This window comes from Pan paniscus, chromosome 7 (assembly GCF_029289425.2).
Source record: "Pan paniscus chromosome 7, NHGRI_mPanPan1-v2.0_pri, whole genome shotgun sequence".
NCBI lineage: Eukaryota > Metazoa > Chordata > Mammalia > Primates > Hominidae > Pan > Pan paniscus.
Genome location: NC_073256.2, coordinates 17940238 through 17967110, shown reverse-complemented (window position 1 = coordinate 17967110; position 26873 = coordinate 17940238). Strand labels below are relative to the sequence as shown.

Here is a 26873-nt window from a genome sequence, read left to right as displayed (position 1 = left end):
CTTTCATATCTCAAGGATCTCATTTAGAGGGACACCTCAGTCTGTACTGACATGCTGTTTTTGTGCCTGGTTCGGGGCTTGCTTTATAATTGCCTGAAATCAGGTAAATATCATGTTTCCTCCATTCTCCCTCAAATTCCCAAACTGTAATATTTGCTGTTGCTCATGGATGTTCCTCTTCTTTCTACCTGATGGTGAGACTTTGCAGTTTCTGTTGCCGTTCTTTTACAAATGATATTATGACAGCTCTCAGAGAAGAAAATAGAAATAATTCTTTAGCAAAGAAATTTCTTATAATGGATTATTGAATATGCTGCTTAGGGACACAGGCCTGTGGATGCACTTCTGCACAGTCCCATCAGACCGTTTATTAGCTCTGTTTTTCAAATGCAAACTAAGCTGTGTTTCTTTTCTTCGTTACAAACAATGCCAAGCTTTGAGTTTGCAAGCTGCTGTTTGTCATTCACATGAGCAAAAAAGGATTCTGGATTTTTTTTAAATTGCTAACAACTGACAGTTTTACTAACACATTAATATATTTGGAACAACAGATGCATCAATTACATATTAGTCATGAAAAGCATTGTTCCTTGCATAGTTCACACGTGAGTGTCTATAAATATATATGCCTAGTGTGATTCAGGGGCTGCCATGACATCACACGCTGAAAGTAAATCCTGAATATTGGAATGATGTATGACTTCCATCTTCTCTCAACTTGTTTTAATGGTCTTTTTAAACATAAAAAAGAAAATTCCCATTGGTGTAAACACTAATAAATAAATGCACAGGGTGCTATCTTGTTTTGATTTATTAGAAAACTTGTAGCTAGAATCGCTCATCGGAAATGTTTACAACAAAGTCAATAGCAGAATATTACCTAGATTGGTAATAAATGACCATTTTATTGGTAGTCTCTGATGAAAATTTTTTGAGACTTTTGAACTCTATGTTTTTCCCTATTTCAGAAGGAAATTTGTAAGGATAATTTAATGTGTTGGAGAATGGGGATACAGAGAGTGTAAATGCCGGCAGCACAAAATTACCTGCAGTATCTTCTTTAAAATTAAATATGGTCTTCTTTACTGTAACTACTTTTAAAAATATCAAGAGGTATGAGAAAGTTAGTTTTGTGGCAGGTGGATTGAGTATGAAATGTTTGAGAGCTTGGGGAATCGGTTTGCCATTGATAACTGCATTAGTGCAAACGCTTGTTTGATGCGTTCCCAGTGTGGCTGGAATTATTTAACATATATTAAATATTGTTTTTCAATTGCCTCTATGCCAATTGTGGGTGGCAAATGGAAATTTATGAGATAAGCAAACCTGGCTGATAAGGCCACCGAGTCACGATCAGGAAAAATATAAAAATAGGCCGCACACAGAGGTCTCATGGATCACCTCTCTTTTACTGTGAGAGAGATGTTAGCACAAAACATCTTTGAATTTAACCCTCTACTGTTTGTTTGTTTTTTTTCATTGAAAAAGACTAGAACAGATTTTTTAAAGTAGAAAGTGGAAAATTCATGTATTTACAGGGTAAAGAGACCCTGAGTGATGAGGGTTAATTTCATTGCAGGCAGGTTGTTGTGATGTGTGAGGATGTCTAGTGAGAAAATGAATGTGAAGTCTCTGTTTTCTGTGATAAAGAAACGACCCAGTGCTTTGCTGAACCCTGGTCGTCATGTGACGTGGAAGCACAGACAACCACCGAAGCTACCTCTCCATAAGCAGACTTTGTATTGCTGACATTTTGGCCTTCTAATCACCACCTAGTACTTTCTAATTGTTTTCAGCCTCTTAGGCCAAAAGCTGTAAATTCTGGCGAATGAAAAAAAAATGCATATTTTGCCCAATTCAGTACTCTTAAGTATCAAGAAAGGAGCTGAGTCGAATTATGGTCTGGTCAAAAGGACATTGCAAGATTTTGTTTTCAGTAGAAAGGAACATGGTGAAAATGGATACTTTTCTATGTTGGTTCAAAATGTGACTCACTAATAATCATTAGTAAAAACAGATTTCACAATTTTTGAATTTTTAAATATTTATAATTAAAACAAGAAAGGAAAAAATGCAGATATTCTCAAAAATTTAATCCTTAAATACTCTGTTTTTAGTTATATGTATTTTCTTTTGTTTTCTTTTAAACAGGGCCGTTCCCACATTTCCTGTATGCCAGGGACCGTTCGCCGTTGGAACTATCCGTCTCCCCTGTGCATTGGTAAGGATGCACCTTCTGTAACTCTGCTGCTGCGCACACACTGGGAAGAACATGCCTGCTCTACTCTTGGGGTCAAAGAATGCACTTCTAAATTTCTTAATTTCAAAACACGTGTTATATAATAATAGCACATAATGCAGTAGAGCAGAATGATGCGTTTAACCTGCACCTTCCCCACTGGATGCAGCAACTCCGTCTTGTCAGTGTGTCTGGGTCAGCCCGCACAGACCAGAGGCAAGACTGCCCGCTCACGGCCCTGCACCAAAACGACATGTGTGTCAGAAGGCCAGTTTGTTAATTTGTGGCAAAGAAGGAATGCAGCTGGTCTGAAAGTCTGGGTAGTTTTCTGCATAGACCTTTAGCCTCAGAAAAAACAAGTTCCCAGGAACAAAATTCAGAATGACAGATTACTGATGGAGTGATGGAGTATTTCATGTTGGAAACAGCCCGGTGACTGTCTTGTGGATGCGCTCCTGGAGGCACAATCAGCTGGCTTCTTTAGGAAAAAGCTTTCCAGACCTGTATTTAATGCCTTGAGACTCCCTAAACTGTTAGCATAGGTGATGTGATGGGAGTTTAATGATTCCAGGGGCATTGCAGATGGTGGTCACAAGTCCCTCAATACAAAGGTTGGTGATGTCAGGGTGCCCTTTGCTCCCCATCATTCAGGCCCCCAGCTTCACCCATCACCTCTTTGTTGTAGCCCAACTCAGAAATCTTTATCTGTAGCTCAGGCAACCATCCAACCTTGCAGGTACTGTCTCAGCAGGATCATGGTCAGTTACTTAACACTCCTTACCCCCAACCCACAAAGTGATTGGCTTCTCCAAACCTATTGTTGTTCTCCTGGATCTATTTCCTCTGAGAATGCTATTAGCAGTATCCTGCTTTTTTTTTTTTTTTTTTTTCCGTCTAAACAACAAATCTGGGTATTACCTTAAATTTCTCCCTCACTCCCTAAATCCAAGTAACTTCTCACTCCTGTCACCCCTTCCACCTGAGTGTATCCTCCCCTGTAATTCTTAGCTCCAATGCCCCATCTTTAAGATGGCACAGTCCCCTCCTAAATTATCGTCTCCATGGAATCCTAACCTACAGCTCCCATATGCAGCCATACTCCAACTTTATCACAGGAAAGAGGCAAAAGGAAACATCGGCAGTACTGATCTTGTCTTTATTTAAAATTTTCTTATTTTGTTCATCATAGACTTTCTGCCTTTCTTTTTATTTTTTCTAAATATTGCATTAAAATATTTATTGGAGGGTTTAGGCACCCTCTTGAATTTTGCACTGGAGAGAATGTCCCCTCCTCAATGCTCTCTGAGCTCCCACCTGCAGGTGCAGTGAGTCATCCCTACCCTGGGCTACCACCACCATGTGCCTGACTTTACTTCCTGCAGAGCTGTAATGATATTGCTCTTTAATTTGCCCTTCTACAATCCCCAAAGGCTTTGGTGACAGAGACATGCACTACTCACCTCTGCACTTTCAGCATGTGGTAGACACTCAAGAATTTCAATTAAAGAATGGCTAGGGAATGAATGAGTATCAGAGAGCCTGGATCATTATAACGGTCACACTTCTGGGGTGCTGTCTTTATTGTTCCCCACAGTCTTCCAACACTCAAGTATTGCTGGGGGTGTAATCAGAACCCATTTATCTCCAGACAGTCGGCCTCAAGCATGCCATACTGCCAAATGGTGTTTCAGGAGAAAGTGGTCAACTCTATGTGGATGAACATTAGCTATTTTAAAGGCCACAGAATAGCCTTAAAATTGTCCTGGGAGCTATTCACATTCTGTTTAGAATTCATTTCGGCATAGTGTGGTGTGGGCACCCACAAGTAAAGCGAGGTAATTACTATCTGTTTCACATTCTTCTGACAGCCTAATTTCCCCACATCTCAAATAAATTTAGGTATTCAGTGGTTTTTAGTAATAAACGTTTTAACTGCCTTGCATGGGACGCAGATGAAATTGTGTACAGAGGAAAATAAAACTGCACGAAACCTCTAAAACAAACAAAAAACTTCAGCCTTTATGATAGTCTCATCCAGGAAAGAATGCCTGTTTATGTTATGTTCACTATATCATATTTGCTTACAAGTGAAAAATATACCTTAGTGGCCAGTATCTTATTTTTAAAAGCTATGTCTTGGTAAAAATAAATGTCTAGATTAACATGTCAGCTAAAAACATTGAGCTACTTGTACAGACGTTTAAAATCCCAGCCTTGGCTGGGCGCGGTGGCTCACGCCTGTAATCCCAGCACTTTGGGAGGCTGAGGTGGGTGGATGACGAGGTCAGGAGATTGAGACCATCCTGGCTAACACGGTAAAATCCCGTCTCTACTAAAAATACAAAAAATTAGCCAGGCGTGGTGGCGAGCATCTGTAGTCCCAGCTACTCTGGAGGCTGAGGCAGGAGAATGGCGTGAACCTGGGAGGCGCAGCTTGCAGTGAGCTGAGATCGCGCCACCACACTCCATCCTGGGTGACAGAGCGAGATTCTGTCTCAAAAAAAAAAAAAAAAAAAAAAAATCCCAGCCTTGATTTGGAAGGAAAAAATTAAAAAATTTAAAAAAGGAAAAAATTAAAACTGCCTTTGATTCATACAGAACATCAATCTGCCTATTTATTTTTAAATGAAGAGCATTCCCTTAAAGTCAGGAATTGAAATTTTTTAAACTTCACAATGAAATCAATTCTAAGCAGGCATTGAATCAAATAATATGCCTTTCCTGTCACTTTGTATTACATAATGGGATGTTTTATTCAAAGAATTAACTTATATTTGCAAAATATAATAGGCTTTTCTCTTTTATTTAACATCGTAAATATTAGCACATGTTTAAGTTATGTCAACTTCTGTAATTCTTTACAGGGTATACAAGTTTTTTTCATTGTTTAAAAAACTCACACATGAGCCATGATAAATCTCAAAGATGGATTCTAGTGATTGAAAGGTTTTTTGTAGCTGTTAGCTTTAGATTACTCCAAACTGGGGAATTTTAAGAGGAGAAGTCCATAGAGAGATAATATTTTACTTAAGAGCTCCTGGAAATCCCATGATCTAATTTTGAAAAATAAAAGTACTAACGAAGAGAATGTATATAAAACCACTTGTCTAGAGGTTAACATATCAAGCAGTGTTCTCAGAATTTAACCAATATTGACTGTTTTGAATATTTATAACAAGCCCCAGAATGGTCTCCCAGTTTTCTAGGGCCCTACAGCTGGGTGAAGTTCATGTCACAGCAGGTGGCCCAGGACCTCCCTGTCTCACTGCACCGCAGGGCTCTTCAGCATGGTGTGTCTGTGTCCTTCAGTAAAAATTCTGTATATTCTTTCTCCCGCCAAAACCAGGAATTCACACAAAATAAGATGTATAAATCCAGTAAAATATAAGGTCTCTAGCCATTTTATAAAAATAAACTCCTTTCCCTTTACAAAAACCATATTTACCAATAACTCTAAATATGCTATTTACCTATAAGAAAGGGTCTGGCATGGAGGGAGCTTCCCAGGCAGGAGGCAGGAAGTCAGTCTGCAACGTGATGACCACACAGAGATGGACACTGAACCAATCTAAGACATTGCAAGCCCAGTCGCCTTAAAATGTCACAAAGGGCTGGGCACAGTGGTTCAGGCCTCTAATCCCCTCACTTCGGGAGGCCGAGGCAGGTGGATCACCTGAGGTCAGGAGTTCGAGACCAGCCTGACCAAGATGGTGAAACCCCATCTCTACTAAAAATGCAAAAATTAGCCAGGCATTGTCGCAGTTGTGGGCGCCTGTAATCCCAGCTACTCGGGAGGCTGAGGCAGGAGAATCACTTGAACCAGGGAGGCGGAGGTTGCAGTGAGCTGAGATTGCACCACTGCACTCCAGCCTGGGTGACAGGGCAAGACTCTGTCTTAAAAAAAAAGTCACAAAGGAAGAAAAGATGGATATGCATCTTTTGGGAGCTCTGTTTTACACTTATCTATTGACTTGTAGTTTTCTAGATAAGCAACATCAAAAACAAAGGATTACTGTGGTTTTAACTAAGCTCTCAAGTAATTAGGTGATTGTTGCATGTTTGACAGGAGATGAACCCAGTGGTCAGGCCCATGATCAGTTTCCCATCACACAGAGAGTTGGTCTGTGTGGGACACAGACATCCGTGTTGATGATGCTGTCTACGCTGAGGTCCTGGGCCAGCCCCTCCTGCAGGGCTGCCTCAGTCCTCAGCTGAAGATATGTATGAGTGTTTGTATTTTATAATTTCCCTCTGCATGTGTGTGTGAAAATCATGCTAAAATCAAAAGGAACTTTTTAGTAATACCACATTTACTGGTTCTGTTGTTTTCCTTTTTTTGTCATTGATTCGGCCTTTTTCATTCATGTCTTCCCTGTAGTTGTGTTACAGGAAAGGGGTTGTGATCCACACCCCAGGAGAGGGTTCTTGGATCTTGTGCAAGAAAGAATTCAGGACGAATCCCTAGAGTAAAGTGAAAGCAAGTTTATTAAGAAAGTAAAGGAACAAAAGAATGGTTACTCCATAGACAGAGCAGCCCCGAGGGCTGCTGGTTGCCCATTTTTATGGTTGTTTCTTGATGATATGCTAAACAAGCGGTGGGTTATTCATGCCTCCCCTTTTTAGACCATAGAGGGTAAGTTCCTGACGTTGCCGTGGCATTTGTAAACTGTCTTGGTGCTGGTGGGAGTGTAGCAATGAGGACAACCAGAGGTCACACTCGTGGCCATCTTGGCTTTGGAGGGTTTAGCCGGTTTCTTTACTGCAGCCTGTTTTGTCAGCAAGGTATTTGTGACCTGTATTTTGCACTGACCTTCTCTCTCATCCTGTGACTTAGAAAGCCTTCACCATGTGGGAATGCAGCCCAGTAGGTTTCAGCCTTATTTTATCCAGCTCCTATTCCAGGTGGAGTTGTTCTGGTTTAACACCTCTGACAGTTGGATATACACATCTACTGTCACTGCAGGTCCCACGAGCCCTAAGGGAAAGGGTGTTACTGCTAAATGTATGTAGGCATGCCACTCAGATTTGCTGGTGTGTCTTCCGCACATTCAGCAGCTGCATGGACAAAGTGCACATGGGAGCCTGGCCTCGCAGATGCCTAGTCTCTGCCACAAAGAAGTCGCCTTGAGAGGTTATACTTTAAATAGCAACACAGTTGATGGTGTCCAAGACTTTTCCAGAATTATGACTCACACCACAAAAATACACTTTTAAATGTTTGTAACTCACATTTTTCAACTTATACAATGTTTGAAATCCAGAATATGGTGCCCTGGCTTGAGCAATCACCATATTCACTAGACTTAAGTTTTAGCTATTTCTCAAATTACAAATAAGTTGTTTCAGTGTTGATGATGATTAAAAAAGAAAAAGGCTTCACCACAGGTCCTAGGGGGCCTCTACAAGAGGGCTTCCAGAAAATATTTTGTTTAAAACATTTTGCATAATGAGAGCATTGTTAGAATAAAGCTATTTCCTTTGGGCTTCCTGAAAAGAAGTGGCATCATTTGCATTAATTTTGGAATATAAGAAATTATTTTAATAGGCTACAAATGGTCAAAGATTGGAATTTCACATGCTTCGTCTTGTATCACTGGGCATGTTTGTTGTAAAATCAGTTGTGTCTCTTTATAGTCAAACCTCAGATACAGTAGCAAAACATGTGAGTCGCCAAGATAAGGCAAGATGCGTGAACTTATTTCACCCTCTCTCACAGCATAAGATTTCCTGGGGAGAAAGTGGTTGCAGTTAGCTGCATTCCGAAATTGAAAAGCTATCTGACAGTCATGTGTCGTGGCTGAAACTTGGGTACTGGAACCAGACACAGCTGGAATGACCTTCAGGTTGTACTGTTTACCAGGCATGTCACTTTAGGCAAATTTCTTCATCTCTTCCAGGCTTGGTTGCTTCATGTGTAAGAGGGGAATGGTAATCCTTTCAGGGTTATTATGTGAGTTAATCTATGCAATGTATTTATCTAGGCACGGTAAGTACCACATAGTTAGCAATCAATCAATAGGGAGTAATACTACCTCTCAATGAATAGCAGCTAATACACTGAAGTCCATTTGATGCCTGACTGTGACGCAAACATTACATGGACTCATCTTTACTGGGAGCCTTTGAGTGTGAGGAGAAGATGGATCTTGAGAAATGGTCTTTATTCTAAAGCAGTTTACTGTCAAGAGGGAGAGCACAGCTCATAAATAACTAAGGCACACAGCATTGTATCGTGTGCTGTATTTAGGGGCAAAATTAACTCCAAAGACTTGCTCTTTATCAGCATAGTTGACTGAAGCAGGTTGGAGCAAAGATTCCAGGGAGAAAGTGAGGACCTGCAGGACTGACATCTTGTCCACTTAACAGCAACCTGTGGAGGGACGCTGAGCACCTTGGGTGGTGTGATCCTGAGCCCCGGCTTCCCGGGTTCTTACCCCAACAACTTAGACTGCACCTGGAGGATCTCATTACCCATCGGCTATGGTAAGTGAAAATGTTACCAATTCCTAAAAGTTCATTTTTTTCGTTTCCATCTTGGAAAGAATTAAGCAGAATAAAATGCCTTATTCTGTTGGCATAACTGTATCTGTAATTGAAAGTGGCGTACAGATTTAAATAAAGCTTTGGCAGAGTAACTTTGAGAGTGGAAAACTTATTTGAAAAATCAGTTAAGCCATGCAACTCTTTTCAAGGCAAATTAAATTGGCCGAATGATGATATAGTAGGCATATGAAGTACAAAATGTAGCATCCCTAATTCAATTATCAATCTCTTTATTTATAATAGCTCTTTTTCTAATCTATCTCTGGAAGTCAGTAATGGTTATTGTTTCTTCTGGATAATTTTGAAGGCTTTTTAAAGGTTATGACTCCTTTTAAATTAAATATAAAACAACTATCAAGAAATAGTATTGTTTTATACATTTTTACTATATATTACATTGTTTTTAGGTTAATAAATAAGTTTTTTATAATATCTAGTTATTAACATTTCAGGTTATTCACCTTAAATAATTCATAAATTTAATTGTTGTGTATACTATTATAGAACCTTTTTCTGGCCTCTCTTCAGAAATGCATGGTCTTTGTGAAATTTTGATCCCCTCTCATGCCTTTCCCTGTCTGCCTCCTGGTTTCCTTCGTATTTTAGTTCATTTATTTGAGTCTCCCTACTTGTGATTTTCTCTACAGCACTCACTTTAGGTAGACCAAGTTAGGTACTTAGTGAATGTCCTAGGGCAGAGTAGCTGGGTATTTCTGTACTAAATAGTAGCTGAATGATGAATGAATGAATGAATACAACCATAAATAGAAATAACTGCCCTGGAAGAAGATCACACACTTTATTCAAAGCTTCTGCTTTTAGAATCTGTGCCCAGGATGGCAGTAGCAGTAGGAGTGAGCAGTCAGGGTGGACTTGCTCAGCAGAGAGTGGCCGGGGAAGGAACAGTCGGAATGACGGCCCGACAGGTCAATCAGGCGCTGGACGTGGGAAATGCAGTTGACCAACATGACTGTTCCACAAGGAAAGAGGAGGACTGTGGAAGAGCAGCTCGATGGGGACGGCCTGGGGAGTCCGTCACCTCCCAGTTATCTGTAGGAGGCCACGGTGGTGGTCAAGGAAGGGAGAGACTCTGTGGAAGGATTATTATAGGAGCCCCTGTTTCTCCCAGGTTTCTTAGTTTGCTAGTTTTGTTTTTTTCAGTCATACTCTCTCGGAGCATAAGGCAGTGATTCTGCTAGGGCTAAATGAAACGGAGACCTGTGAATCACTTTCAGCAACATTGCTTCCACTGTTCTCCCAAGCTGGGCCCATCGTCCTTGCCTTGGAGATCTGGAGACAGGAACTTATTGAACTAATCTTTGGAATCAGGGGTTAAGAATTCTTTCAGAGGTATGTGTAACCCGGGTTAGTTTACACAGCGGTAGCACTCTTAAGGACCGGAGTCTTGTTGGTCAAATTATTATAGTCGTTAACATCAGAGAATGAGAGAAATCTTAGGCAAACTGCAGCTATCCCTGAAGGAGGTGTGGTTTTCTTAAATGAGTTAATGCACAGGGGCTCCAGTTTCCTCATTTCTATACCTGAAATACCCACATAAGTTTATGGTGAGGGTTAATTAAAATAATTCTGGCTATTGGGAGGCCAAGGCCGGTGGATCACAAGGTCAGGAGATCGAGATCATCCTGGCCAACATGATGAAACGCCGTCTCTACTAAAAATACAAAAATTAGCTGGGCATGGTGGCACTTGCTTGTAATCCCAACTACTTGGGAGGCTGAGGCAGGAGAATCACTTGAACCCGGGAGGTGGAGGTTGCAGTGAGCCAAGATCGCACCACTGCACTCCAGCTTGGTGACAGAGCGAGACTCTGTCTCAGTAAGTAAATGAATAAATAAAAAAAATTCTGGCTAGAAGATTAGTGCAGGGCTTGGCACGTGATAAACAACAACAACAACAAAAAAGTGAAACAAATAAGAAAGTCACCTAGCTGTATTTTGTATTATTCTTCCAAATGTTTGCCACCTTCTTCTCAAAACTAACCGGAAACATTCTATTTATGAATAAAATGAAATTGGTATAAATATTTTCTTAACTTATTTTTCCAATGTTACTATTTTATCATTTCTGAGAAGGGTATCATTTAGTATATTTTCTTATTTATTTTTTATTTATAAACTATTGTGCGAGAGAATAATTTGGGAAAAAACTTCAATGAAACCAAATTGTCTAAATTCATATTTGGGATCTATAAACCTAAACAAACTATTTAAAGAAAGACTGAAATGAAAAATAACTTATGAAATATCTTTAAACTGATGTAAATCTTAAAAAAAATGGTTATTGCATAGCGTGAGGGTTTAAAGAGGATCTAGAAGAGGAGAAAAGAAACTTTATCTCAAATCAAACAAGCATGAAAAGTATTATCCCTAGCTTTTTAGAATAGATGTAGGTATGCTTCAGAATAATTTGTTATAGATTACATTTGAGTAACGCACCAGGTTTGCCTGTGATAAATTTTATAACCTCTAAACAGTAATAGATATGAAGTGAGAAATTGGGAGGAGAGGCATGTGAGTGGCGATGTGTCCCCTAACGTGGTCAACATTTGGAATTATGATGCCCCTGGTAGGAATTCTTTCTAGGGCTTAAATCTTTTTCGAGCAATTTGCAGAATCTGAGAAAATTTTACTACCTAGCTTTCAATCCCACATTGTTTTATAGTGAAAAACATTTAAGTAAATTAGTTCTATGTGTTCATGGCCTTCTTTAATTTCTGCCTCTTCTCCCTTGTAATATCCACTACCAGAGCTTGAAGTCTCCCTTCTGTGCCCATGAATTTTAAACCAACGTCATGAGTCTTGTTGTCAAATGTGAAACCACACTTCGGCCGCATGTGAATGATTTCATCTGAGTCAGATTTTCCTGTTCAATTCCTAATTTATACCCACAGCACTGCACAGCTCATTTTTCTTTCTCTGAACCTTGCCTTATTCTTGTCAGCAAGCTTTTCCCAGAATCTCCCGAATCATAAGCAAATATCAGATCACACCCTTGGAAATTTTGAGGAAGTAAGTTTGAGGTTCAAGCTCAGACATCTGCACTTACAAATCAAGCGCTCACTCCAGAAGTTTTTACGTAAAACAAAATGGGAATATAGCAGAGGTGACCACAATTATCTTGTAATTATGATTTCTCCCCTTTTTGATCTCTCATGTTGCTTCCTATTAATACGCAAACCATAAAGTGATTCTGGAACATTTCCTGTGGTTACAACTCAGAAAAGGGTCCCTTATTTCCTAATGGGACAAGCAGGGAGATTGGGAAGGTAGACAGGTATTTCAACTGACGTCACACAAAAAATATCTTACCAGGATAATGCTGTTAGGGTGATCTTGGTGATCAGGTTGCAAAAGAATAGCCAGAAGATATGTCTTCCTTAATGCTGAGAAAAGGCATGTATGTGATAGGTAGTTCACGCAAGTAACCAGTTAACCAGCTCCTCCTGTAAGTGCAAATGGTGCATTGCTATCACTACTCTGCCTCTCCCCTCCTCGGTTTTCAGAGGTTTGGGAAACTGTGTTAAACAATATTTCCTTTGAAGTATCACTGGAAATTTCAACAAGAAACAGACATTATGGGAAGCTTGATTGCCTTAGACCCTAAGAGAGTGTCGGATTTATTGTAATTTGTGTCTACTTAAACTTGCAACACTAAGTAACAAGGAAAATGACTGCCCCCCAGGCTGCTCAAATTTTACTGTGTGCAGGAAGCCTCAATGGAGATTGGGCTGTTACAATGTAGCTTCCCTTGGTCTCTTTCCTAAATTCTGACTCAGTGCCCTGGCTGAAGTAGGAAATGAATTTGGCATCTTCCCAAAGCAGCTCCAGTTCATTGGATGCTGGAGTCAGACTCCTTCAGGAAGCATTTCTCCAGTTTATAGAAGAGCACTTTCAATCTAAATAAGATGAGAAATGCACAAAGGTTTTCACAAAATTCTTACAAATATTACTTATTTAAGAAAAGTTGCTTTCGTGTAAAAATGTAGAAATCATGAGATTTTGGCAAGTTGAAAATAGAGATAGAAGATTACTGAGTATGAAACAGCATGACAAATCAAAACTCCAAAGTGAATTACAAAAGAAAAAATAAAAAATTGTTCTTGCAAAACATTGTTAAATGTAATTTCTAGGCTTCAGATTGTATCTCCAGTATCTGAACATACATATCTGTTTCCTTGATTGACAGTTTTGGGATTTGGATTCTCAGGGCACAGCTGTCCTACCAGTAAGCGTGCTCCTCCAGTTACTCTGAGTAATAACACTTATCCGGAATATAAGACGTTATTGCCACTTCTTGAAGAAAAATATATGGGATGTTTTTCACCTTGGGAGGATTTTATTGGGTATTATGAATCTTCCCATACAACTGGATAAGCATGGGATTGCCTGATCGATTGTCTAATCCAGGAGTTAAGCAGTTGCCAGTTTAGTCAAATAATTATTTTGATTAGCTCTACTCCCAGAGCCCATTCCCGTGGATCGATCCACAATTTAAATAGGCAAAAGCGATTAACTGGTTTGGCATCATGTGGAAATCATCTTACCTGGTTTTCCTAATTACTCATTCCAGAAACAGCTGTTTTCTATACCCTGCCTCAGTGACCGACGGTGACCCACTGCGGGACAGTGACCCACACAGCCTGTCCCTCAAAATGACCAAGGGAACTCTAGCCAAAAGGACTGAGGCAGTTGGCAGCATAAGCTGTGGTTGCTCACAATTTTAGGCTCTGAGTTTAGCTGAGTAGAAATCTTAGTCCTACCAATGATTGCACAAGATACTCAAATGTTTTTGAAACTTGTTTCCTTATTTTTAAAGGGAATATAATATAATATCAGTCCCATAGGGCTATTTTGAAGTATTCTAAATGCATGAAATAGGGTATTATTTAAGTGCTGTTTTTAATAGTTAAACCAAATTCTAGTTTACTTATCTAGTAGCTAAACCTGATAGTTGTGTGCCATTTTCTTTCCTTTCCACAGACTTGGCCTGTTGTTTTGTGATGCTCTGGCAGAGCTCAACCAACTCAGGATTTCGGTCTCCGTTTTCTTGAGTGTGTCTAAGGGCACAGTTAGCAGAAATGCAATGAAGCTTTCTATCTGCCTTACCCCATTATCTTTTATACTTAAAATCTACTGCACTAATAGTGCACACAATGCTCTCCAAAATTACCATGCCATCAGACTTTCTAGAAACATAGGGACAATATAAAAGGTTCTTTAGAATGTTCAATAAATTCCATAGGTATTAACACTTTTGCTATATTTTATTACACACAGAAGGTGCAAAACAGAGGTAGTAATATTCACAGGTTCTATCAACTAAAAACCAGGGTTTAACTCTGAGATCATGGTCACATTACTATTCAAAGTTCTGTCAATGCCAAAGGCAAAAATCCTCTGTGCAGGTGACTTGTCACTGGCACTTAATTTTCAATATGTAATCACAGTCGGATAAGACAGTGCTGGGTAAGTTCCACCAAAGGTAAGTATTCAGATTTTTTATTGTTACTGAAATAATATATATGCTTTAGTGCTCTCTGAGACAATAGAAGGATAACCAGGTTATGCTTATTTTAATCCTTTTATTTGGGCTTTACAATGTCAAACTGGATGCAATTTGCTGAAAATTAGATAGCTAAATAATTCTATTTGAAGCCAGATTAGAGCTGGGCTCTGTTCTATTTTCTGATATGTATTAGGTAGTTTGATATGTGGCTGTATAATTTATCCTGCTTAAAATGGTAATTTTGCTCACAATATTATAATTGTCATAATTCCATTTCCTTTTCAAGCTGAATTCCAAATCAGTAACAAACCACTTTCACTAGATCCTGTACTTTTGAGACGTTGGATGTCCTCCATTTCTTTGCACCCTGATCCCCTTGCAAGTTGTTATCTTTCGTGACTGTGCCGGTTCATGAATTTCAAAAAGTGTTTCTGGATAAATATATCTGAAGTCTGCATATGCGCATCTGAAGCGAGCACATTCTCAGCCATTTCCCTACCATAAAATATTAAGTGTTCCAATCTGGCCCCAGTTTTCCTTTCTGTCTGGTACTCTGGACATACGTAGAAGTGCCGGCAATTCAACAGGTTGTTTTTTGTTACTCTCGGGTCAGCTTCTTGATTCCGCCTGATTGTGATTAATGTGAGGAATGTCTATAAAACTCTGTGGAGCACATGGATTCAATGTTCATAAGGCAGTCACACAAACACACGTGCACACAGACACACAAATGCATGCATGCATGCACACACACCACACACACACACACACACACACACAACTCTTTACTCTAGTTTACTTGTTAGTAACAAGATTCATTCTTATTAGATTTGTGGGCATACCACCAAACTGTGTTTTTAGCTCAGTAGTGGGAAGTGGACAAGCAGATCTGGATGTGCCACTGGCTGAGCAGTCCAGGAGCGCAGCTGTCACAGCAGGCAGAGGAGACAGCTCCAAACCAAGGGACACAGGAGCCCTTGGACCCCCTCCCTCCCTTACCCCTTCTCCCTCCCTCCCTCCTCCCCCCCCCCCCGTTGCCTCTTTCTCTCCCTTTTTTTCTTTCTTTTTTTCTCACTTCTGAATTTCTTTTAAACAAAAATATTTTCTGGAGTTTAGAAACAAATTAACAGCTCACTGGTGGCTGTTCAACAAACAGCAGTATTTGACGTTTTTGAATATTTGCAGAAATGTTGTAAATTTAAAGAGTTGCTCCACCTTGATTGTATACAGCAGACGATGTTAGAATGGCCAAGACCATCACAGCTCCTTTCTTGACTGGCGATGTAGTACCGGTCTATAGACTTGGACAACGTGATATGAATCTAGTTACTCATTCTAAAAAGAATTCTAAATTTTGCTTAAATTATTAAAGATCTTTCTTTTTCTTCTGTATTTTGTCTCCTCAGCCACATCCTGCAGTTTTTCACGTTCTATTTTTTTTTAATTCATCCTCTTTCAATCTAGGTTGAACATAATACAAACTGATTTTCTCCAAGAAGAGTGGAATATTTTTACCATCATGAGACTGTCAGCTCTTGTCTAGCCTATTGGCATACCAAACCAGAAAAAGTGAGGCCTTTGTCAGTTAGTGCGGGGTTAAACTTCACTCTGCCATTTCCCTTGTGACATGAGACATAACATCTAACATTTCAGAGCCTTAGTTTGCTCACCTGTAAATTATGAGCACGGTGAGGATTACTGTGCTGGGAGCAAACTTGGTTGGCAAATCGGGCCCCAGGCATACTGTTGGCCTTACATGATGCCCACCAAGCAGGGCACTATTTACCCTTTTGCTTCTCCCTGCCAAGTTTCTCCATAATTAATGAAATTGTGTTTCTTTTATGACTTTAAATTTTGTTGAGAGATTTTAGGTGTTTCCTCCCTACAATTTTTCACTTGGACTTTTTTCTTCCTTTTTACAAAGTACTGCCCTCTGACAACTGTGTTTTCCTTTGATACCTGAGTGGATGTGTTTGTGTGAATATTTTTATGCACTTCCACTGAAGTAGGAAAACCCAAGTAGGTGTTATCTTTAATTTTCCCAATCTAGGAAATATATTAGATGCAAAAGATTTTTTAAAGTTCTCATCTATCAAAAACAGAAGAACCATGCAGAGTAAAGCTTTCTTTTATACTGGAATAACACTCTACAACCGCTGTTAGTTGGCTCAGTTTAGGTTTTACGGCCCAGCTTAACTGCATGGACTTATGCAAAGACTAATGTCTTTGGAGTTCTATATAAATTGCTTAAATGAGTTAGAATATCTAAGACATAGTAGTCAAATAAGTTTTCAAAAAAAATGCCACAATGCAAATACCTCTCAATTATTTTTATTGTTTCCTTTTAAATTATCAGCCATAGTTTATTTAATTCACAGATCAGTATGATATCACAGATACTGGTCATTTGAACAGTCTTTTGGTATTCTCAACTGTGCCAGGCTGTTAGATTTAATTGTGAGAGTTATGGTGCGGTTGATTAGATTGGGTTTCTCACAAACATCAATAATTTGTTTTGCACACGTAACACAATAGAAAATGACCACTTGCTAAACTAATAAACTTGTGCTATGGTATGACCGTCCAGTTAGTAAAAGCCACCTTTAAAGTTGGTTGCATAGAACTGTGGGACAAGGAAAAAAGACAAAATAAACAGACAAAATAAACAGACAAACACAAAATAAAAACAAAAAAAACTCTGTGGCGTGTTTTAAAACCAAAATTGTTGTTGTTGTTGTTTTTCCTTGATAAAGCTATCAGTTAGCTTTTGGGTGATGTAACAGATGATCACAACTTCATATTTAAGATTGTCATAATTGTAAAAGTCACTGGACAAAATCATCCCCGAGCGCGTGTGTGCTAGTTGTTACCTAAGGATTCTACTTGTGTAGCTCTGTGGTACGGTGCTGGTAATATTCATATTTCACAAACAAATTGACTTCTGGACGTGAGTGTCATGGAAAAAGACCATGCGGCAAAAAGTGGCAGAGGTAAGATGGAGCCAGGGTTTGCTGTCATCCACAGTGAATGACGTCCTCCACGGCATGGTTCTGTCTCACAGAGAGGGATTGTCTGGGGAGACTGCTAACGCTTCAGTCCCTTTTTATGAGCATTGATTTTATACATTTTGATATGAACTTTCATTAAGTTTGCATGTTTTTCCATAGGTGCACATATTCAGTTTCTGAATTTTTCTACCGAAGCTAATCATGACTTCCTTGAAATTCAAAATGGACCTTACCACACCAGCCCCATGATTGGACAATTTAGCGGCACGGATCTCCCCGCGGCCCTGCTCAGCACAACGCATGAAACCCTCATCCACTTTTATAGTGACCATTCGCAAAACCGGCAAGGATTTAAACTTGCTTACCAAGGTATGGAACAACAACGAGAACCGAAACCCAAATCTAAATACACTTCTTACATGTAAATTGTATTGAAGTATAAATCTCCCTAACTGGTTCCAAGCTTGTACAACTGGAATAATTTTTTGGTGGAATGTTGGTTTCTGGTTAGTAGTGGAACACTTGTTGTTTTTGAAAACAGAGGTAAGGACACAGACGGAACCACCAGTGGGTTCGCCTTTTCTGCTGCCCAGACAGAGCCGATTTATCAAGACGGGAACTGCAATGGAGAAAGAGTAATTCAGGCAGAGCCAGATGTGTGGGAGACCGGAGTTTTATTGTTACTCAATTCAGTCTCCCCAGCATTCAGGGATTCAAGTTTTTAAAGATAATTTGGCGGCCGGGCGCGGTGGCTCACGCCTGTAATCCCAGCACTTTGGGAGGCCGAGGCGGGCGGATCACGAGGTCAGGAGATCAAGACCATCCTGGCTAACACGGTGAAACCCCGTGTCTACTAAAAATACCAAAAATTAGCCGGGCGTGTTGGGGGGCGTCTGTAGTCCCAGCTATTCGCGAGGCTGAGGCAGGAGAATGGCGTGAACCCGGGAGGCGGAGCTTGCAATGAGCCGAGATCGCACCACTGCACTCCAGCCTGGGCGACAGAGCAAGACTCTGTCAAAAAAAAAAAAAAAAAAAAAATAATTTGGCGGGCAGGGGCTTGGGAAGCCGGTAGTGCTCATTGGTCAGGTTGGAGATGGAATCACAGGGGGCGGAAGTGAGTTTTTCTTGCTGTCTGCTGTTCCCGGGTGCGATGGCAGAACTGGTTGGGCCAGATTACCGGTTTGGGTGGTGTCAGCTGATCCACCAGGTGCAGGGTCTGCAACGTATCTCAAGCACTGATGTTAGGTTTTACAATAGTGATGTGATCCCAGGAGCAATCTGGGGAGGTTCAGACTTGGAACCAGAGGCTGCATGACCCCTAAACCATAATGTCTAATCTTACAGCTAATTTGTTAGTCCTGCAAAGACAGACTGGTCCCTAGGCAAGAAGGGGGTCTTTTCGGGAAAGGGCCATGATCAATTTTGTTTCAGAGTCAAACCAAGAATTGAATTCCTCCCCAAATTAATTCAATCTATGTCCAGGAATGAACAAGGACAGCTTAAAGGTTAGAAGCAAGATGGAGTTGGTTAGGTCTGGTTTCTTTCACTGTCATAATTTCCTCAGGTATAATTTTGTAAAGGCGGTTTCACAGACGCACAGGGGATGATGAGGTACGGGTGTTACCTAAGCTTCACCTGTACTCCCATCCCACCTGCACACACTCTCTCCCATGGCCGTAGTCAACTGTGTGCTCAACTGGGGAGTCTCATCATCACGTAGCTTTCCCATTTGTCACTATGTCCCTCTGAGCTCTCGTCCCTTCAGGACACAGAGAGTCCCATTGTGCAGGGAGTTGATCCATATGGCAGTAAGTCTGTAGGTCTCTCAGGTATGTATGCCTTGCCTTAGCACAGATAATGGGTACCTGCATTGTTCATGTTCAACTTTCACCACAAAAAGAGAAAAAAAATCAGTGATTGAACTTTATCCTTTTTTATGCCTTCAAATATGCAATCTCTAAGAAAAGTTTGCATCATCAAAGCATTTTTGACATGTGAAAAAGTTCAACATTTTAATTTCATGCAAAATAATTTGTATGGCCTTTCCTTGAATATTGCTAGATCAAATGAGGTTGAAAACGTTAAATCTAGAGCCTAACTTTTTTTTTTTAATATAGTTAAATCACTTGTTTCCCTAATTCCACAGAATGCTTAGAAACACGGCTTTGATATTTATTACTGAAAGAGGCTAGTATTTTATGATGAACTCTTTGGCATTATTATGTGTAGTCTCACCTAAAATATAAAATATAGACACAGACTTCCAGGATTGAGGTCTGTTAAACTGGAAATCTAGGTAGGAGCAAAAAAGAGAGGAAACTGGAGACTAAACCAGTGAGCAATATGTCTCTAGACATTGCCAGCATTTTTCTATGAAACACTCTTTCTGTGTTCCCCTTCTTTATTTTCTTACTACTTAGCAAACAATATCACTCACTAATCATTCCCTACTTGAAGCACGAGAGAGAGAAACAGAGAGAGAAAGACAGAGAGAGAGAGAGAGAGAGAGAGAACATCAGAGAGGAAGCAACTTCCCACAACAAAATGGATACAGATCTGCTTGCCTGTGCATCTATTCTCTGCTCTCTCTCTTTTTCAATGGAAGAGAATGTACCTCCTACTTAAGGGTAATCGGGGCTGGGTGTGGTGGCCTCATGCCTGTAATCCCAGCAGTTTGGGAGGCAGAGGCGGGCTGATCACCTGAGGTCAGGAGTTTGGGACCAACCTGGCTGATATGGTGAAACCACATCTCTACTAAAAATACAAAAATTAGCCGGCACATGATGGCAGGCGCCTGTAATCCCAGCTACTCAGGAGGCTGAGACAGGAGAATCACTTGAACTCGGGAAGCGGAGGTTGCAGTGAGCCAAGATCACACCACTGCACTCCAGTCTGGGCGACAGAGGGAGACTCCATCTAAAAAAAAAAAAAGAAAAGGAAAAAGAAAGAAAAAAAACGGTAATCAATCCTATGCTCTAGGTACCTCTCTTCCTACTATTTCAGAGACATTATGTAGAGAATATTTTCTATTTCTGCATTTTCAGCTACTATCCATGAAATTTTCCCCAATAGCATCTTGAATATAACTCAGATCTGTCTCTCACACATCGACACACACACATACACACGTACATATCTATTTATAATTTTAATGTACCTTGGACCTCTTGTCTTCCTCCAGCTTCTAATTTCTAAAACATAATTCCAGAAAACTTATGTAAACATTCTCAATTTCTACACCTGTTTTTCACTTCTCCTATCTATTTACCTGGTGTCTAACATGATGGGTTCTTCTATCGACAAGATCTTCTATTGCAGGAGATGTTAATGTCACTAGCCCTAGAGGCACACTTCGTTTCTCATGTCTCCTGGTGACATCCAGCATGGCTACCATTTCTCTTGACGCCCTTTTCCCTTGGCTTCAGGGGCCAGAAAATCTCTGGGTTATTCTGCTATCTCTCTGGCTAAGTTGTTATTTTCTTTGCTTCCTTGACCACTTCTAACTGAGTTTAGCTATATAGGAGGTTGGAATCCTCCTATATTTCCATCCTATGCTTTCCATGATTCAAACTCCTGGATTCAAAGCCCATGATGGCCATTCACAGCTGATAACTCTTGTGCCTGTGCCTCCAGCTCAAGTCTTCTGCAAGCGCCAGGACACAATGTCTGTTTTCCTCCTCCACTGGGAATGACGCAGGAACTGAAACATGTGCCCGAAGCTGAGCTCGCAGTTTTGCTTCCCAGCTTATCCTCCAGTGCCCCCATCTCACTAAGTGTGAGGTGCAGTGTTCCTGGAATCTGCGGCTGCCTCCCTGTGTCAGCACCAGTAGCCGTAACTGCTCTCAGACCTTTCTCCTAGAAAATGGCCAAACTCCTAAATGTCTTTCCAGATTTACTCTTCCAACTTCTCTCTTGTTTCCAAAAGGCAGACCGGACTTATTCCTTTTGTGATGAAAGCGTTTACCATGCTTTCTTAGATTTTTAGGAAATCGTTCAACATCTATAAGGATCTGCTATCTCTCTGGCTAAGCTCTTATTTCCGTCTCCCAGGCTGTGGTTCTTTCTCTGTCTCGATTCTCACTTGCCCCTCTGAAATATCTCCAGCAGCCACAGTCCTTTCTACCTCAGAGCTCTTGCACGTGTAGCAATCTCAGCCTGCAATGCTTTCCATCTCCACCCCCACTCTTTGGTTAGTCATTCAGAACTGTTTCTATGTAATACCCTGCAGGAGGCAATGTCTGAGTACTCCGACCAGGGGAGGTCTCCTCATTCAGAAGCTTGAATTCTGATGTGCTTCTTCTTGTGTGCTGGTCACGAGCATTCCCACCAAATCTCTCCCATTCTCTCTACTTCTGGACTCAGGATAGAGGTGCCTTCAAAATGAAGTGTGGTGGTGTGACTTGCTTTGAGTGATGAAATTGGAGTGAATGTCGCTTCGGATGGAACCCTGAAGAGCCAAAATTTAGTTTGCTCTAATGGCCACTCAGTCATCTGGATCCCTGAGTATCTACAGGAGTAGAGTTCCCTGCCATCCCAACCTGGAACCAGAAGGAAGCTGACTTATTTTAAGTCACTGAGATATGGGATATTGTTTTTTGTTTTCGAGAGGGAATCCCACTCTGTTGTCCAGGCTGGAGTGCAGTGGCACAATCTCAGCTCAGTGCACCCTCTGCCTCCCAGGTTCAAGCAATTCTCCTGCCTCAGCCTCCCAAGTAGCTGGGATTACAGGCACCCGCCACCATGCCTGGCTAATTTTTTTCTTTTTAGTAGAGACAGGGTTTCACCCATGTTGGCCAGGTTGGTCTCGAACTCCTGACCTCAGGTGATTTGCCCTCCTCATCCTCCCAAAGTGCTGGGATTACAGGCGTGAGCCACTGCGCCCAGCCGGGATATTGTTGTTAATGCCATATAAATGAACCTAGACTGACAGGCATACCCTGGGACTTTTTAAAATCAGGAATTTATTGTATACAGTCAGCCCTCTGCATCCATGAGTTCTGCATGTGTGGATTCAAGCACTAGAGATCAGAATATTCTGAAATACACAACCCATGGTTGTGTTTCCACTGAACATGCACAGACTCTTTTTCTTATCATTGTTCCCTGAGCGAACAGAATAACAACTATTTACACGGCATTTGCTTTGTGTTCAGTATTATAAGAAATTTAGAGATGGCTTAAAGTATACAAGAGGGTGTGCTTAGATTTTATGAAAATGCACCATTATTTTATATTCATCCTGTAACCCACCCCCCTGCAAAAGCCAAGGGACAACTGTATTTCTATGTTTAAAGGATGCCTTACTGAAAACAATACACTGCATGAAGGTGACGGTCATTTCTGTTTTACCTCGCTCTGCGCTCAGCAGGAAGCGCAGTGCCTTACCTGTAATTGCTCCCCAGTGCACACCTGTGAGCTCCATACTTGAGGTGTTTTTCCCCCCGATGCTAAGGGACTTTCTGCCGTGCTGCATATACATTTTTGGAAGCACCTGTGCAGGGCTTGCCTTTATTTGTTTGAGGTCTGTGCTCCGGCTTCCTCATTAAATTAAATCAATTTTTAGTCCCTACGCGTTGCAGATATTGCTAGCAAAACTCTTTTAAAGGATAAAAAATTGTAGCTAGATAGGAGGAATAAGGTCTAGTGTTCTCTAGCCTTTTAGGGTGACTGTAGTCAACAATAATATGTCCCATCATTTCACAGAGCCAGGAGGATATTGAACATTCCCCCCACAAAGAAATGATAAATGCTGGAGATGATGATTTTTAAAAAAATTTAGCCAATTCATGTCACTGCAGATACTGGCACAAATACCATGTGTCCAGTCTTGGTAATGTTGGATTTTGTAGAAGGCTTCTTTAAGGGACTGTGCTTTCAGCCAGAGAAGTATCAGTTACCCAGGGATGGTGGGATTCACAGTTACTTTCAGGAAACATGACCCCAAGGATTACCTCAGGCCCTGGTGGTCCTACCAATGTGTGCAAACAGCTCTGAGTGTACCCTGGGTATAACCACTGATATAAAAATATTATCAATGGCAGTGGTGTTCTTCTCTTCTATTCACTCCATCTCTTCCGTCACTACCAGAAATCTGGAAGGGATGAGCTGGTCACGGTGGCTTATGTCTGTAATCCCAGCACTTTGGGAGGCCGAGGTGGGTAGATCACCTGAAGTCAGGAGTCGGAGATCAGCCTGGCCAACATGGTGAAACCCCGTTTCTACTAAAAATACAAATACTAGCTGGGCATGGTGGGGAGCGCCTGTGATCCCAACTTCTCAAGAGGCTGAGGCAGGAGAATCGCTTGAACCTGGGAGACCAGAGACCGGGCTTTGTAGTGAGCCGAGATCATGCCATTGCACTCCAGTCTGGGGGACAGAGCGAGACTCTATCTCGGGGGGCAAAAAAAAAAAAAAAGAAAAAAAAAGGCTTGGTTGTCCTCTCTGCAACACATAGACACGTGTATCACTGTTACATATAATTGTGAAAACAGAGTCTTGATCATATTCTAGGACTAACCCGGACTCCATAGATGAGCCATCAATTAGTGGCTAGATGTAATCCATGAGGGGGGGACAAAGATCCAGGATGTTCCCCATGAGTCTGCCCTCTTTGATTGTAAATGATAGAAATCTGAATGAAACTAGTTTAGGAAAGAAGTGCAAGGTGACAGCTGTGTGGGCTGGGGCATGTCTGGAGCCTGGGCCTCAGTGACACCTGAATTCTGTTTGCCCCTCTTCTGATTTTCATAGCTTTTTCTGCCCTAATACACATGGATGATATGTCCCCAATCTAACCATACCCTGCTCAGCAAGGACAGGACCCTGCTTCTCCTACTGCAATTGCTAAACATTTTGGGAACACTTTCTTGGTGGGGCAGCTTGTGTCTAAGTCCAGCCACTGAGGCCAGGTGGACGGAGACTATGTGTTAGGTCAACTTGGGTCACAGAGTCAGAAATGTGATTAGCAGACTTCACTCAAGAGCATGTTTTAAAGGGGAAGAAGCCGGTTCCTTTAAGAAGGTACCTGGAAAAACAACATAATACATATGCCATGGAACAGTGATATAATTGGATTAAAACTCTATGTAAATGAAGTATTTGTATGCAAGAGATTTTTATTAGTGTTTTCTTATGTCCTCATGTGCTCCTGCAGAAGTATTATTAGTTGGTTTGGAAGAGCTAATTGCCCCTGTTTTACTATATTAAAAATAAATTGCAACACTTTGGGAAGCCAAGGCGGGAAGATTGCTCAAGGCCAGGAGTTCAAGACCAGCCTGGGTAACATGGTGAGACCCTGTCTCTACAAAAAATTAGCTGGGCGTGGTGTTGGACACCCATGGTCCTGGCTACTTGGGAGGCTGAGGTGGGAGGACTGCCTGAGCTTGGGAGTTCAAGGCTGCAATGAGCTGCCATCACATCACTGCACTCCAGCCTGGGCATCAAAGTGAGACCCTGTCTCAGTAATAATAATGACAATAATAACTGTTACGTATGGTGTGCTCACTCTGCGCCGCACTCTATGCTTCCTGATTTCCACATAAATTCCAAGGGTTATGCACATTTCACAGATAAGAAAAATGAGGCTCAGAGAGGTTGGCAAATTGTGAAAATGTGCACAGCTGCCTGTGGAAGTATGATTTGGAATCAAGTCTGCTAGACACCAAAGTAGTAGTGTCAGCCAAGCTATTGTATTTCAGCAGAAGGAAGGGAAATGAAGTCTTTGGATTCTAAATCCAGCGATTTAGTCATTGCACTCACAGGGGAAAGAATGTTTAAACCTAATGAAGTCAGTTTAAAAAGAACAATTTTCTCCGAGTTGCAAAACCACTCGACCATCCCTAAGCTGCAGAACGGCCACTGTGGGAAAACTCCGATCACAGTTTTTCGTTTTGGACCTGACACCTGACAGATCTGCCTGCTCCTCTCAAGTTTTACGGCTGTGAAAATAGCCTCGCCAAAACCCTGAGAGTCAAACGTTCTCCACAAGGACTTGCAGCGCGTGCCTTCGTGGTTGGATGCAGGTGCTGCCTGTGACGGTGGAATCCAGATGTCTGCTGTGGCTGCATTGCCTCTTGCAGATCCAGGGTCGTCGTTCAGGAACTGCCTAACGTCACGGCCTCTGGACGTCAGAACCCTTGCCCTTGATTTGTGCAGCAAACACTGGCAGAGCTCTTTCTTTCTTTCTTTCTTTTGTTTTTCTTTTTCTCTTTTTTTTCTTGTTTTTTTGAGATGGAGTCTCACTCTGTCGAGAGGCTGGAGTGCAGTGATACGCTCTTGGCTCACTGCAACCTCTAACTCCCTGGTTCAAGTGATTCTCCTGCCTCCTGAGTAGCTGGGACTGCAGGTGCCTGCCACCATGCTTGGCTAATTTTTGTAGTTTTAGTGGAGACAGGGTTTCACCACGTTGGCCAGGCTGGTCTCGATCTCCTGACCTCGTGATCCGATCTGCCTGCCTCGGCCTCCCAAAGTGCTGAGATTACAGGCGTGAGCCACCGCGCCCAGCCTGACAGAGCACTTTCTAGGACTTTGCAAGAATTCGACCGGCCTTTAAGGCCATGCCACCCTTTCTCAGTTTGACTTGTGAGGCAGCTGCAGCGCAGCCTGGCAGTGAGTGTCGTGAGCAGTGGTCAGTTCATGGAGGGGGAATGAGTCCAAGCTGTAGGTCCTGAGCCAGCGAGAGGTGCTGGGCACTCCTGCCAGCAGCCTCCTGTCTCTTCGCCTACCTCTGATCACACTCACCCCTCCCCTTCCCAGACCTAAGCTCTATGCCCGCCCCTCCTGACTGCAGCCCTAAAGCCCAGCCATAGGTTTCTCCTCAGAACCCCTTCATTCCTGGTGGGTTAGGGGCTTCAGTCTCGTCTGCCGGTGTCCACGTGAGCCTTCCAGTGTAACAGTAACAGGATTGCCTTCTGCTCCCAGGGGCGCCTCTCTTCCCCTGAGGCCAAGGCATCCCCAGCTGCTATAAGTGGCGTCCAACACAAGACACACCCAAGCTCTTTAAGGAGAGACTGAGGACGATTGTAAAGGGGAGGCTCTGAGGGATCCTCAGGTCAGCTGGCATCCCCGGAGGGTAGTGGAAAGTAGCCTCCTTTTGAGAGAGCAGTGAGGTAGAAAGAGCAGGCGGGGGACCCAGGAAGACAGCAGCAGCCAAGAAGGGGCCCCATTGGGACAGCAGCAGCCAAGAAGGCCCAGGAGGACAGCAGCAGCCAAGAAGGGGCCCCAGGTCGGCCTCCCCCAGGTCGCTGAGGAGAAGCTGTGTGCCGGCCCACGCTGCAGTGGGTGACATCCAGGGGCCTGGGGAAGGATGCAGGCTCACGCAGAGCTGGGCTAATACGCCTTTTATTCCAGTGTATCCATAGGACAGGCAAGTCAGCTAACCTCATATGAGGCCAAGTGGGAGAGGTTCCTCCCAGGTGAACCGAGCGGCACCCTCAGCCTTCCTGTAGACCTGGGCGAAGGAGGGTCTTCCCACTTAGACATTTCCTGGAGCACAGAAGGCTGGGAGTGGGTTCCTAACCTTCCTGTTTCCTGTTTCCTAGGATTAAAGGGCAAGAAGT

The 26873-nt window shown here is 41.9% G+C and overlaps 1 protein-coding gene across 2 annotated transcripts in view; it reads left to right on the top strand.

Moving 5' to 3' along the window:
- The window catches only part of CSMD1 (CUB and Sushi multiple domains 1), a 2070470-nt gene that overhangs the window by 1836706 nt on the left and 206891 nt on the right, over positions 1–26873 (top strand). For both annotated transcript variants that reach the window (XM_034966977.3, XM_034966976.3), the window contains exons 39-41: positions 2152–2221; positions 8606–8722; positions 17476–17685. In XM_034966977.3, the coding sequence (XP_034822868.1) occupies positions 2152–2221; positions 8606–8722; positions 17476–17685 (397 nt within the window). The remainder of the gene's footprint in view (positions 1–2151; positions 2222–8605; positions 8723–17475; positions 17686–26873) is intronic.